A 13,332-nucleotide genomic window follows, 5' to 3' on the forward strand; every position below is an offset into this window, starting at 1 on the left:
GTGAAAATGATGAGAATGTTAATGAATTCTACCATTATTGTCAGTTGAAGCACAGGAATATTAAAAAGAAAATTAAAGGGTAAGTTAGATTGTTCTACATAATCAATTTTGAGTAATAGCCTAATAAATTGGTCTCAGTGATTCTACCTGTTTTTAGCAGATATATTTTAATTAATATATAATCTAATATGTAATATATAATTTAAAATAGATAATATTCTAGAATATGTTTATTTGGTTTAAACAGGGTTACAAACAGGGATCATATAGGGGGAAACAAATCTTTTTAGACCTATTTTCAAGAGCAAACCAGGACTCCATACAGCTTTAACTAGATAAAGATTGGTACATTAAGCTTGAAATTGAGAAATCATTCTGATTTACAGGAAAATACCTGTTGAAATTTAGCATTGTATGAGTATTTTCCAGAAAAAAATGTCTATTTTTATTATGTTACCCAATAAGTCAGATAGGACTTAAGCATTTTGCATCCAGATCAGTGGTTGATGAAGGCTGAAAAGGGTTTATAAAAGAGCACAAGAAATTTCAGGTGGGTGATGAGTGTTTTCACTGTCTTGATCAGAGTTTTATGGGCATGTGTACATATGTTAAAACTTACTAAAATGTACAATTTTGATACATGCACAGTTTATGTTATGGGATGTGTTTTATCGTACATCAGTTATGTCTCAATAAGGCAGTTTCATAAATGAGTTCTGCAGCTTGTGATGTAGCTACTATTGCAGTTGCCAAGTGATCTTTCATTGTTCAAAAAGTCCTATCCTAATCTCCCAGCTTCAGTCGTGATTCACACAAACTTTGATTTATAGGTTCAGGTTCCTAGGAGCATTTACATTGATGGCAGATAGAGGGGTGTCTTTGGTCAGGGAAGGGGTTGCTACTATATTAATCTGTTTTGAACTTTTTATACACAAGTTTATATCACCAGTTATACTTTATTTCCTTATAATAGCTTGTTATTATATGTTTCTGCTTTTAATTAAAAACTTTTAAAGCAAATGTAACAATGTTTATCGTAATTCAAAAAATGAAGCAAGAAGAAATATACAAAGTTAAAAGAGAAGGCTTTTTATTACCACTTCAATCTCATTGCTTGTTATTGGTCTGTTTAGGTTTCCTATGTCCCCTTGGTTCAATTTGGGTAGGTCTTATGCATTCATATCTGTCCATTTCTTCTATATTTTTCAATTTGTGGCGTGTAAATTTTCAAAATAGCCCTTAGTGATCCTCTGGATTTTTTTGTGATATCTGTGGCACAGCTCATTTCTTTTTAACCTCTGATTTTATTTGTTTGGGTCTTCTCTCTCTCTCTTTTTGTTAGTTTGGCTAAGGGTTTATTAATATTGTTCATCTTTTCAAAGAACCAATTCTTTGTTACATTGATCCTTTCTAAATTCTCTAATTATTTTTGGTTCTGATCTTAATCATTTCCTTCCTTATATTGGTTTTGGAATTGATCTGTTCTTGTTTTTCTAGGACTTTGAGATGCATCATTAAGTTGTTTATTTAGGATCTGTCTGATTTTTTTACATAGGTATTTGGTGCTACAAACTTTCCTCTTAGAACTGCCTTCCTAGGCCAGGTGTCATGGCACATACCTGTAATCCCAGCAGCTGAGGAGGATGAAGCAGGAGGATTTCAAGTTCAAAGCCAGCCTCAGCAAAAGTGAGGTGCTAAGAAACTCAGTGAGACCCAGTCTCTAAATAAAAATATAAAATAGGCAAAATAAGGGTGGGGATGTGGCTCAGTGCTTAAGTACCTCTGAGTTCAATCCCTGGTATAAACAAACAAACAAACAAACACTGCCTTATTAGTGTCTCAGAGATTCTGGTATGTTGTATCTCTAGTCTCAGTTGATTCTAAGAATTTTTTAGTTTCTCCTCTGATGTCTTCTATGACCTATTCATCATTCAGAAGCACTTTGTTCAATCTCAATGTGTTTCAGTGATTTCTATAATTTTTCTTACTGTTAATTTCTAATTTCATTCCATTACTATCTGATGATATGCAAATAATTATATTGACTTTGTTTTTCATTTGCTAAGACTTGCTTTGTGACCTAAAATAAGATCTATTTTGAAGAAATTCCATGAGCAGCTAAGAAGAAAGTATATCCAACTGTTGTTAGATAAAATATTCTGTAGATATCTTTTAGGTCCATTGGATTTATAGTATTTTTAGGTCTCAAATATTTTTGCTGATTTTACATCTGAATGACCTATCTATTGGTGAGAGCCTTTTTTAAACAAATGGTTCTGGGAAAACTGTTTATTAATATGTAGCAGAATGAAACTAGTTACCTATTGTGAACCCTCATGAAAGTCAAGTCAAAATAGACAAAAGACCTAGGAATTAGACCAGAAAATTTGCAAGGGCTAGAAGAAAACATAGGGGCAATATATATAGGCACAGCCAATGACTTCCTTTAATAGGACTCCTAAGACTCAAGAAATAATACCAAGAGTTAATAAATGGGATGGCGTTAAATTAAAAAGCTTCTGCATAGCAAAAGAAAAGCATGAAGAGAGAACCTATAAAATAGGAAAAAATCTTTGCCAGCTACTCTTCTGACAGCGGATTAGTGTCCAAGATATATAAAGAACTCAAAAAACTTAATATTAAAAAAGCCAAAAACCCAACCAATAAATGAGCAAATGAACTAAATAGACATTTCTCAAAAGAAGAAATTCAGATGACCAATAAATATATAAAAAATTTTCACATCTTTAGCAATCGGTGAAATACAAGTCAAAACTACACTAATGTTTCACCTCCAGTTAGAATGGTAATTATCAAGAGTACAAAGAATAATTAATGTTAGCAAGGATGTAGGGGGAAAGGAGCGCTTTTCAACTGTTAGTAGGATTGTAAATCAGTTCAACCACTATGGAAATCAATATGGAGTTTTCTCAAAAGACTAGGAATGGAACTGCCATATGACCCTGCTATGCCACTCCTCAGTATTTATCCAAAATAATTAAAGTAAGCATACTTTAGAGATGAGCATACCCATGTTCTTAGCAGTGCAATTCACAATAGCCAAATTATGGGACTAGCCTAGATGTCTGTTAACAGATGAATGGATAAAGAATATATATGTTATATATATACAGTGGAGTTTTATTTAGCCACAAAGGAGAATGAACTTATGTCATTTGCAGGAGAATGGATGGAACTGGAGAGTATCATATTAAATGAAGTGAGCCATAATCTGAAAGTCAAAGGTCATATGTTTCTTCTCATATGTGGAAGCTAGAGAGGAAAAGTGAAAAAAAGGAATCTCATGAAAATAGAAGGGAGACCAGTAGAGTAGAGGAATGGGGTCATGAGGATGGAAAGAAGAGTTATTGGGGAATGAAATTGATCAAATTATGTTATGTGACAAATATGTCACAATGAATCCCACTATTATTTGTAATTATAATGTACCAATAAAAAATTTCAAAAAGACTTGGAAACCAACCTGGACAGAAGATGCTAAACCAAGTGTATGGGTTAGAATTATCAACTGGGTATGCATTCATTAATGTGCTACATGTATTTCACCCTTACCCTGTTTATATATAACCCCCAGTAGGGTTTTTTTTGTGTGTGTGATGCCGGGGATCAAACTCAGGGCTTTATGCATGCAAGACAAGCATTCTACCAACTGAACTATATCCCCAGACCCCCAGAAGGTTTTTATGAAAGTTTACATTTGAGATAAATTGTTTAATAGATTGAAGATCTGGAATTTTGGAGTTTTAATATATCAGCAAGCCATTTAATTTCCTTTTCTCTATTGGAATCTCCCTATCTGTAAAACAGGCATGGAATTATCTTATCACAGGCTGCTTCATAGATAAAATGAGATAAATAACCACTAATAAATAACCGTTATAGCTTATGTTTATTGAAAACTTTCTGTGTGCCAGGTACTGTTATAATGATGTCACTTATACTTGTTCACTTAATCCTCAGAGGTTCTGTTTTCTCTATTTTATGGTTAAGAAACTGAGATCAAAGATATAGAAACTCTTTGAAAATTCTAAAATAGATTAAATGTTATTAAATAAAAATTAGATATTATTATTGTTATTATTATTATTAGGCTTTATGTTTTAGAGATGTTTTAGGTTCATAGAGCGGGAGGTCAGAGTTGCCATATATCCCCTTCCCCACCACACATAGCCTCCACCATTGTCAACATCCCTCCAGCAGAGTGGTACGTGTTACAGTTGACTAACACATTGACACATCATTGTCACCCCAAATTCATAGTTTACATTAGGATTCACTCTTGGCCTTATACATTCTATGAGTTTGGACACATGTATAACAGTATGTTTTTACCATTATGGTATCATTTGTAGTGTTATCATCAGGGTGTCCAGTTGGGGTCCAGGTCCTTGGTGTCCTGAACAAAGACTTGAGCAAGACACACTCAAGTAACAGGCAAAGTACAGATTTATTGAAGGTAAAGGTGAGAGTAGCAATCCATTAGGTAGAGCAGAATGGGCCAAGCAAGGGAGAAGAGCTCAAGGCCCTGATCTCTAGAAATTAGTGCCTTATATGCTGAGCTGTGAGGTGTTCTCTCCCCTATACAGACCTGGTGGAAGACCTTACCCCATTTGCTCCCATTAGTTACCTTATGATACCTCATTAGAATATTGTCCAATTTCCCCTCATTGGTAACTTTAGAAAACTGAATTAGAATACTTCCCACTTTACTCCCATTGGCCATTTTAAAATACTGAACACATGGTAGGAGTTGTCATGGTGATAAGTTCTCAGGGGTGGGAGCTGTCATGATAATGGGATTTATTGTAAACAGAGACAGGACTTGGCTCCTTGTTCTCTAGTGGCTTTTCTAATACTGTGTCAGCCATCTTGGTGTCCCTGAACTCTTTTTTTAAAAAATATTTTTTTAGTTGTAGATGAACATAATACCTTTATTTTATTCATTTATTTATATGTGGTGCTGAGGATTGAACCCAGGGCCTCACCAATGAGCACAACCCCAGCCCCCTGAACTATAAATAAAACTGCCTGTTTTAGTCAGAATTTTTGTTACTATGACCAAAAGACCTACAAAAACATTTTTAAGGAGGGAAAGTCTATCTGGGGGTTCACAGTTTCAGAAGTCTCACTCCATAGATAGTTGGCTCCATTCCCTGGGGCTCCAGGTGAGGAAAAACATCATGTGGAAGAAAATGGCAGAGGGAAGCATCTCACCTGATGATCAGGAAGCACAGAGAGAGCTCTACTCAACAAAGACAAAATGTATACCCCAAAGATGCCCCCAATGCTCACTTCCTCCTGCTGCATCCTACCATCCCTCATTTACCACTCAGTTAATCCTTGTCAGGGAATTAATTCACTGATTGGGTTAAATCTCTGTAACCCAATCATTTCACCTTGAAACTTTTTTGCATTTTCTCACACATGAGCTTTTGGGGACACCTAATATCTAAACCATAACACACCCTAAAAATCCGCCATGCTGAGCATGATCATACCTTCCTCCCCTTTACCCCTGGTGACCACTGATATTTTTACTGTCTCCATAGTTATCTTTTCTAGAATGTTATATTAGTTGAAATCATACAGTATATGGCTTCTTTCTCTTTATTATATGAACTTAAGTTTCCTCCTTGTCTTTTCAGTAGCTTTGTGGCTCATTTCTTTTTAGTGCTGTGTGATATTCCATTGTTTAGATGTAACAAAGTTGTTTTTTTTTTCTTTTTTTTAGGAGCTGAGGTTGTGGCTCAGTGGCAGAGTGTTTGCCTAGCATGTGTGAGGCACTAGGTTTGATTCTCAACACCACATATAAATAAATAAATAAAATAAAGGTCCATCAACAACTAAAAATATATATTTTTTAAAAAGTGTTTTTTGGGGCTGGGGATTTGGCTCAAGCGGTAGCGCGCTCGCCTGGCATGCGTGCGGCCCGGGTTCGATCCTCAGCACCACATACCAACAAAGATGTTGTGTCCGCCGAGAACTAAAAAATAAATATTAAAAATTCTCTCTCTCTCTCTCTCTCTCTCTCTCTCTCTCTCTCTCTCTCTCCTCTCTTACTCTCTCTTTAAAAAAAAAAAAAGTGTTTTTTTTAAAATCCACTTAACCTACCAAAGAACATCTTGGTTGCTCCCAGGTTTGCACAATTATGAATAAAGCTCCCATAACTATTGAGTACAGATTTTGTGTGGACATATGTTTTTACCTTCTTTGGGTAAATAAAGGAATATTGCTAGATTGCTAGATTGCATGGCAACAGTATGTTTGGTTTTGTAAAAAATAGCAAATTGTCTTCAAAATTGTCTATATCATTTTCCATTCCCACCATCAATAAGTGAGTTTCTGTTGCTCTACATCTTTTTAAATATTTATATTAAATATAAATATTAAAATTAATTATAGATGGACATAATATCTTTAATTTTTTATTTATTTTTATGTGGTGCTGAGGATTGAACCCATGCCTCACATGTGCGAGGAATATGTTCTGCCACTGAGCCACAACCCTAGCCTCTGCTTTACATCTTCACCAGCATTTGGTGTGATCAATGTTTTAGCAATTTAATAGGTGTTAATGGCATCTCATTATTGTTTTAATTTACATTTCCTAGATGACTTATGATGTATGTGGAGCATCTTTTTATGTGTGTTTTTCCATTTGTATATTTTCTTTGAGGAAATGTCTATTAAGACCTTTGGTCCATTTTATAATCAGATTATTCTCTTATTGTTGAGTTTTAAGTGTTCTTCATATATTTTGGATAATAATTCTTTACCTTTTGCAAATATTTTCTCCCAATCTGTGACTTGTCTTTTACATCCTCTTGACGGTATTTTTTTTGCAGAGCAGAAGTTTTAAATTTTAATGAAGTCCAGCTTATCAGTTATTGCTTTAATGGATCACACCTGCATTGCATTCAAAAGTCATCATCATATCCAAGGTCACATGGATGTACAATTGATCCAGCAAAGACTTGCTGAAAAGACTACCTTTGCTCCATTGTATTGTCTTTGCTCCTTTTCCAAAGATCAGTTGAATATGTTTATGTGGGTCTATTTCTGGAGTCTCTATTTTGTTCCATCGATCTATTTGTCTGTTCTTTTGCCAGTGCCATATCTTGATTACTGTAGCCTTACCAAAGTCTTGAAGTCAGATAGTGTCAGTTCTTCAACTTTGTTCCTCTCCATTAGTATTGAGTTGACTAATCTGGGTCTTTTGCCTCTATGTATAAACTTTACAATCAGTTGTTATCCATAAAATAACTTCTGGGATTTTGATTGGAATTGCACTAAATTTATAGATCAAGTTGGAAAGAACAGATATCTTGAGTTTTCCTTTCCATGGACCACATATTTAGTTTTTTGATATCTTTCATCAGAGTTTTGCAGTTTTCCTCATGTAGATCTTGTGCACATTTGATAGATCTCTACTTAAATCTTTCATTGTTTTGGATGCTAATATATATGGTATCGTGTTTTAAATACCAAGTTCTGCTTGTTCACTGGTGGCATGTAATAAAACTATTGACTTTTTTGTATTAACCTTGTATCCTGCATTCCTACTGGGATTGCTTCTTAGTTCCATGAGTTGTAAGATATTATTTTAATTCTACCCATAGTATAGATCTAAGTCCAGCAAAGCACCGTTTTATAATACAAATCTGTGTTTTGCTCCATTTGTATAAAAATGTTCTCTTTTGCCCTTTAAGGTGAACTGAGGATACCATGACAGTCACAGTGGTATATGATAACTCTGAGGCAACAGAGCTCTGTGCGGCTCAGCACCTCTACCTCAAGCCCATAGCAAAATTGATGATCAGTGTATTGCTCCCAGAAAGTATGGATCCTGTGAGGCCCTTCTCTAACTGGGAAGTTCTTGACCAGCTAAAGAGCCTCATTTGCCCTGACCAGTTCACCACAGTTCGGCTCTCCAAGAGTACAAAAGACTTTATCCGATTTGAGGGTGAGGCTGAAACCAGAAGTTTGGTTCAAATCTTAAAGGCAAAGTTACATGGAAAGATCATCAAGCTAAATGGTTTGAAAACAGACTTAAAAGTAGTGGCTACAGATGCCTTGGGAGAGTGGGAACACTTCCCCAGGGAAAAAGAAGCTTCACTGAGTGATGGGGCTGAAGAGCAGGACCACGATAAGAGCCCAGATTCCATATATTTTGAAGGCTTGCCCTGTAAATGGTTTGCACCAAAAGGTTCCAGTGGGGAGAAGCCATGTGAAGAGATTGTTCGGGTAGTCTTTGAAAGTTTCGGGAAGATCAAGAATGTGGATATCCCTATGCTTGACCCCTACAGAGAAGTGATGACTGGTGGGAGCTTTGGGGGGTTTAGCTTTGGCTTGCAGACATTTGAGGCCTTTATACAGTACCAGGAGTCAACGGACTTTAATAAAGCCATGGAGTCCCTTCGAGGGATGAAGCTGATGCTTAAAGGTGATGATGGGAAAGCTCTGGCATGTAACATTAAGGTAAGAAATAGCCAGACTTTCTTTTATTTCCCACTTTTCAGGTGATCTTGAGTCAAAGCTGGAAGGAAGCATCTAGAATAAATTTCCTTAGATTCCACCAGGCTCTGATTAATAACTCAAGTAAAGACTTATGTTGTCATTAAGCAATGGATGTCTAGGGAGAAAAATAATCTTGATTGGAACACTCCTTCTACTCTCAGGCATGATGGTTGTTATAATCTGGGGTTCTGCTGTAGCTTCTTGAGGGCATTAAAAGATTATTTGTGGCTCCTATGAAGTATCTCATATTCTGTTGTGTTAGGTTGCTGAGGGAGAGAGGGACACATGTAGTTTAAAACCATAAGGACAACAGTTTATTTCCTTATTATTCTGGGAATCACAGCTTATATTTTCAGCATGTCTGTCAGGTAAACTGCTAAAACATAATCCTACCAGATTTGGATCTTTTACTTTCAAAATCAGCCTGTCTATCCAGTCATGTCATCTCATTGATGTCTGTATGCTTTGGTTATCTACTTTTGGAAATCTTAACCCAGAAGTGGAAAAGAGATAACTATATGCTCCTTTTTCTATAAATCAGTCGTTACCGTTAGCATGAATTTGCACTTTTAGCTTTGTGTGTGTGAGGGAGTGCGTGTGTGATCATGTGTGAGCACTTTTGTTAATATGCATATTTTAAAATTATGAGCTATTCAGTAAGACAAAAGACATACCAAAAATTATAATGACTACTCATATGCTATTGCTCAGTTTATAAAATAAACCATTACTAGTAAGATGAAAGAGCACTTCCGTTCTATGTACCTCAATCATATTCGCCTTCCTCCCCTCAAAGGTAACCATGGTCATGAATTTGTTGTTTTTCATTATCATATAGATTTAAATAGCTCTCTCTAGCTGCTTTTACATTTTTAAGCAAATCTGTTTATCTCAGTCTGACTTTCACTTTATGATTTGAAAAGTAGTTTAATAATCATGGTAGTCACATTTCACATCACATCGTTCAGTTTTCTTGTAGTTTTTCTCTGTCCCCACCCCCATTTCCCATTAAGCTAACTGACTATTTTTTTTATTCCTGATCATTTACATAAATACAGTAATTCAGTTGATTTTTAGAACAAACCAGAGGTAATATACTCACATTTCTAGAGTGTGCTGATATTGGTGCTGTGATGCTGCCCATGACCATGTCAACCAAACTCTTCAAGGGTTTTTTTTTTTACATCTTTATTGAAATTTGACATATTAAATTGTAAAAGGTCAAGTAATGTTTGATATAATTACGCAAGGGTTCTACTAAAGAAAATCTGAGTGTTCACAAGTACTTTTCAGCTGGTAACTGAGAAGCAATGGAACAATATGGGCACTGGAATGCAGAGAGGACATTTTGAATTCATTTGGTTTCAAATTGCCATGTACCATCTTTTTTTTTTAAATCTCTCTGGCCTGTGTCACATCCAGTCAACTGACAAATCTTTCTAATAAAACTTTAAACTGTTTGGGGGCAGGTTATGTTTGACACAACCAAACACTTCAGTGAAGGAGCTGTAAAGAGGAGAAATCAGGAAAGGCTAAAATTACAAGAACTGGAGGAAGAAAGGAAAAAAGAAAAGAGAAGAGAAGAGGAAGTGGCTGAAAGGTGAGTAGACTGATTTTAGGTAAGGAGGGTTTTTCTTTTGATTTGTAGATTGATTCCTTTGGGTGAATAGCTAAACATGATAGATAACATTGAGGTGGGGGACAGATATTGGTATAGACTACAAAACTCTATTGAAGATTAAAGTCTTTAAAGTGTGCTGTAATGAAACCAAAATGATGAAACAGTTGAAAACAAGAGACTGGAAAAAATATGTCTATAAATGAGAATAAGCAGTAAGAAATTATGGGACTAGCCAGATTAAGATGCCTGGAAAGAAATTATTTTTAAAAGAAGGCTCAGGGAGTCTTATAGTAAAAATTCTAACCTAGCAAATTAGAAATTTGAGTAATTTACCTATTATCTACCAATATTACTTGCCTACCAATTTAAAATAATGAATAGGTTTATAAAAGATTTTATTCCACAAATTGGTCAACAAACCATAGGTACTGTACTCACATTTATCAGAGTAACCCATAGGCAAGAAAGTCACAGATTTCTTGGGGCCGTTTTTCTTGTTGGCTTAAATTCTTTCTGTGAATTTATGGAGCTTCCACATTTATTTCTTTGAGCTTATAGTTTTCCAATTTAGAGGCTTAAACCTAGAATGGGGTACTGGATTTCCAAAGGTTTGTCAAGGAGGTACAGATGGGCCAGAAATATAGGGCTCTGAAAACCAGTTTTACCTCCTGGCCCCTCCTCTTGAATGTAAATTATAACATTCAAAAAAGGAGCTAACAGTACCCTTTCATGTGCCCCTCACTTTTTGTCTTGTGGGGTGATAGGAGTTACTTGAGATCACAGCTAGGGAGCTAGAGCCCAGTCAAGATATGGTTCTCCTCCAAATTCCAGGTTGAATATCCCATTTAGACAGTCCTTTGTCATTTGGCTAAGTCCTGACTTCAGGTAGTTGCTTTCTTTCCCCTTCCCACATTCTCATAGGGACCTAACTGAATTAATTTTAATTTTCTGAAAAAGGCGTTAAAAACCATATTCTCCCAAGCCAGTGTATTTTTACAATAGTGTTTATGCTAAGTAATAGGGGCCAGGGATCAGTTTTCATCCTGAAGATTTTCTTAGTGCCTTGTCTTATATTTAACTGCCTATGTGAAACCAACCCACAGAACATTTTAATCTCAAGAAAAATGAAATCACTTTGAAAGCTCGGTCCTGTTGTCATTGCTTGTGGTTTGAAAATGTGGAGGATGGAGCCCCTCCTTTGAAATCTGCAGCTTTCTTCTTCCTCTTCCTCTTCTTCCTCCTCTTCTTTTGATAGTCTATCTTTGCATAAGATTTCCTTTACACGCTTGTATTTGACCAACTAAATCATGTATCTTTCTCCCTTGACCGATGCTTAACAGTAATTTTATGTGTGTGTGTGTGTGTGTGTGTGTGTGTGTGTGTGTGTTTGTCATGAGTTGTCTATGCTAGGTTTTGGGTTAACAGTGGTATATTCCTAGAAACCTAAATGATCTGTCCTCCCCTAACAGGGGAAGGAGGAAAGAGGAGGCCAAATGTTTAATAAATACCTTTTGAATGGTTTGATGTTAATCTTTGTCCAGAAAAAGAAAAGATGAGGAGAGGAGAGCCCACGAAAAGAGGAAGAAGGCCAGGACCAGGAGGCGAGCCCTGAAGGAGAGGGACAGCCACAGGTCAAGGAAGCACAAAGTGAGGGCCAAAGCTGAGGCACCTGAGGAGCCAGACTCTTCAGAAGAATGGCAGGAGAGGAAGCACATGCTGGCTCAGAGGAGAGTTGAGGCCCTTCGATTGCTACGGGTACTCCTGAGGAAAATCTCGGTAGGGCTATTTCCAAATTGTTATTCAGTTTGGGTAGGTATTAACCTTTCTGAGCTCCAGCCTTTTCATTTAAGCACTGGCCTATTGAAAGTCAACTCATGGAAGACTCATGGCATTCACTGGGGTTGCTTGGAAATCAACTGATCTCTAATAACCCTAACTGGGAATTTCCAAAAGGGATATCTACATTCTCTAAAGGAGTGGTCTCAACTCTGCCCTCCTATACATATACTTTATATTTCTAAACTTCAAGACTGTATTACCCAGAGTATTTAGCTAGTTTGTTGATTTTTTCTGTAACAGAAAAATGCAAGGGGAAGCAATGGATAGGTGTGGGTGTTAGGTTGCTGTCTTCTATTAACTTTACTTGTCCATTCATCTGTGACATGTTTGGATGTGAAGGGAGAGCCTGTAGCAAGCTTATGTTAGTCTAGTCTTGAACTATTTGCTGAAGAATTTCTTATCTCACAGAGCATTTGTTTTGTTTGGAGAGTTTCATTTTTGGAAGGTGTTTCTTTCCCTTTCTGGGTTCTTTTTTTATTATTTTATTGTTTATTAACACTTTTTATTTTGCAAATAATATATATATAAATTTTATACATTTATATAAAATATATATACCTAACAATCTCTCAGGTATCTCATTATGGTTTTAATGTGAAATTTCTTTTTTATAAATATTTTTGTAGTTGTAGATGGACACAATACCTTTATTACTTATTTATTTATTTTATGTGGTGCTCAGGATTGAACCCAGTGCCTCACACATTCGAGGCAAGCGTTCTGCCACTGAGCCACAATCCCAACCCCTTAATGTGAAAGTCCTAACAACAAATAATACTGGGTATTTTTTCATTTGCTTATTTGCCATTTGATTCTCCTTTTTAATGAAATACCTGTTTATTTTTTATTGATCTTTTTAAAAATAAATGATAGCAGAATGCATTACAATTCTTATTACACGTATACAGCACAACTTTTCATAACTCTGGTTGTATATAAAGTATGTTCACACCAATTTGTGTTTTCATACATGTACTTTGGATAATGATGTCCATCACATTCCACCATCCTTGCTAATCCCCTGCCCCCTCCCTTTCTCTCCCACCCCTCTTCCCTATCTAGAATTCATCTATTCCTCCCATGCTCCCACTCCCTACCCCACTATGAGTCAGCCTCCTCATATCAGAGAAAACATTCAGCATTTGTTTTTTGGGGGATTGGCTAACTTCACTTAGCATTATCTTCTCCAGTGCCATCATTTACCTGCAAATGCCATGATTTTGTTCTTTTTTATTGCTGAGTAAAATTCCATTGTGTATATATGCCACATTTTTTATCCATTCATCCACTGAAGGGCATCTAGGTTGGCTCCACAGTTTAGCTATTGTGAATTG

The 13,332-nt window shown here is 36.0% G+C and overlaps 1 protein-coding gene across 1 annotated transcript in view; it reads left to right on the forward strand.

Annotated features, from left to right (window-relative positions):
- Window positions 1–13,332, forward strand: part of Akap17a (A-kinase anchoring protein 17A) — a 32,916-nt gene that overhangs the window by 12,966 nt on the left and 6,618 nt on the right. Inside the window, exons 2-4 of the mRNA XM_013356015.4 lie at window positions 7,731–8,499; window positions 10,008–10,138; window positions 11,701–11,935. Coding sequence (XP_013211469.2) covers window positions 7,747–8,499; window positions 10,008–10,138; window positions 11,701–11,935 — 1,119 coding nt within the window. The 5' untranslated portion in view covers window positions 7,731–7,746. The remainder of the gene's footprint in view (window positions 1–7,730; window positions 8,500–10,007; window positions 10,139–11,700; window positions 11,936–13,332) is intronic.

This window comes from Ictidomys tridecemlineatus, chromosome X (assembly GCF_052094955.1).
Source record: "Ictidomys tridecemlineatus isolate mIctTri1 chromosome X, mIctTri1.hap1, whole genome shotgun sequence".
In the NCBI taxonomy this organism is placed as follows: Eukaryota; Metazoa; Chordata; class Mammalia; order Rodentia; family Sciuridae; genus Ictidomys; species Ictidomys tridecemlineatus.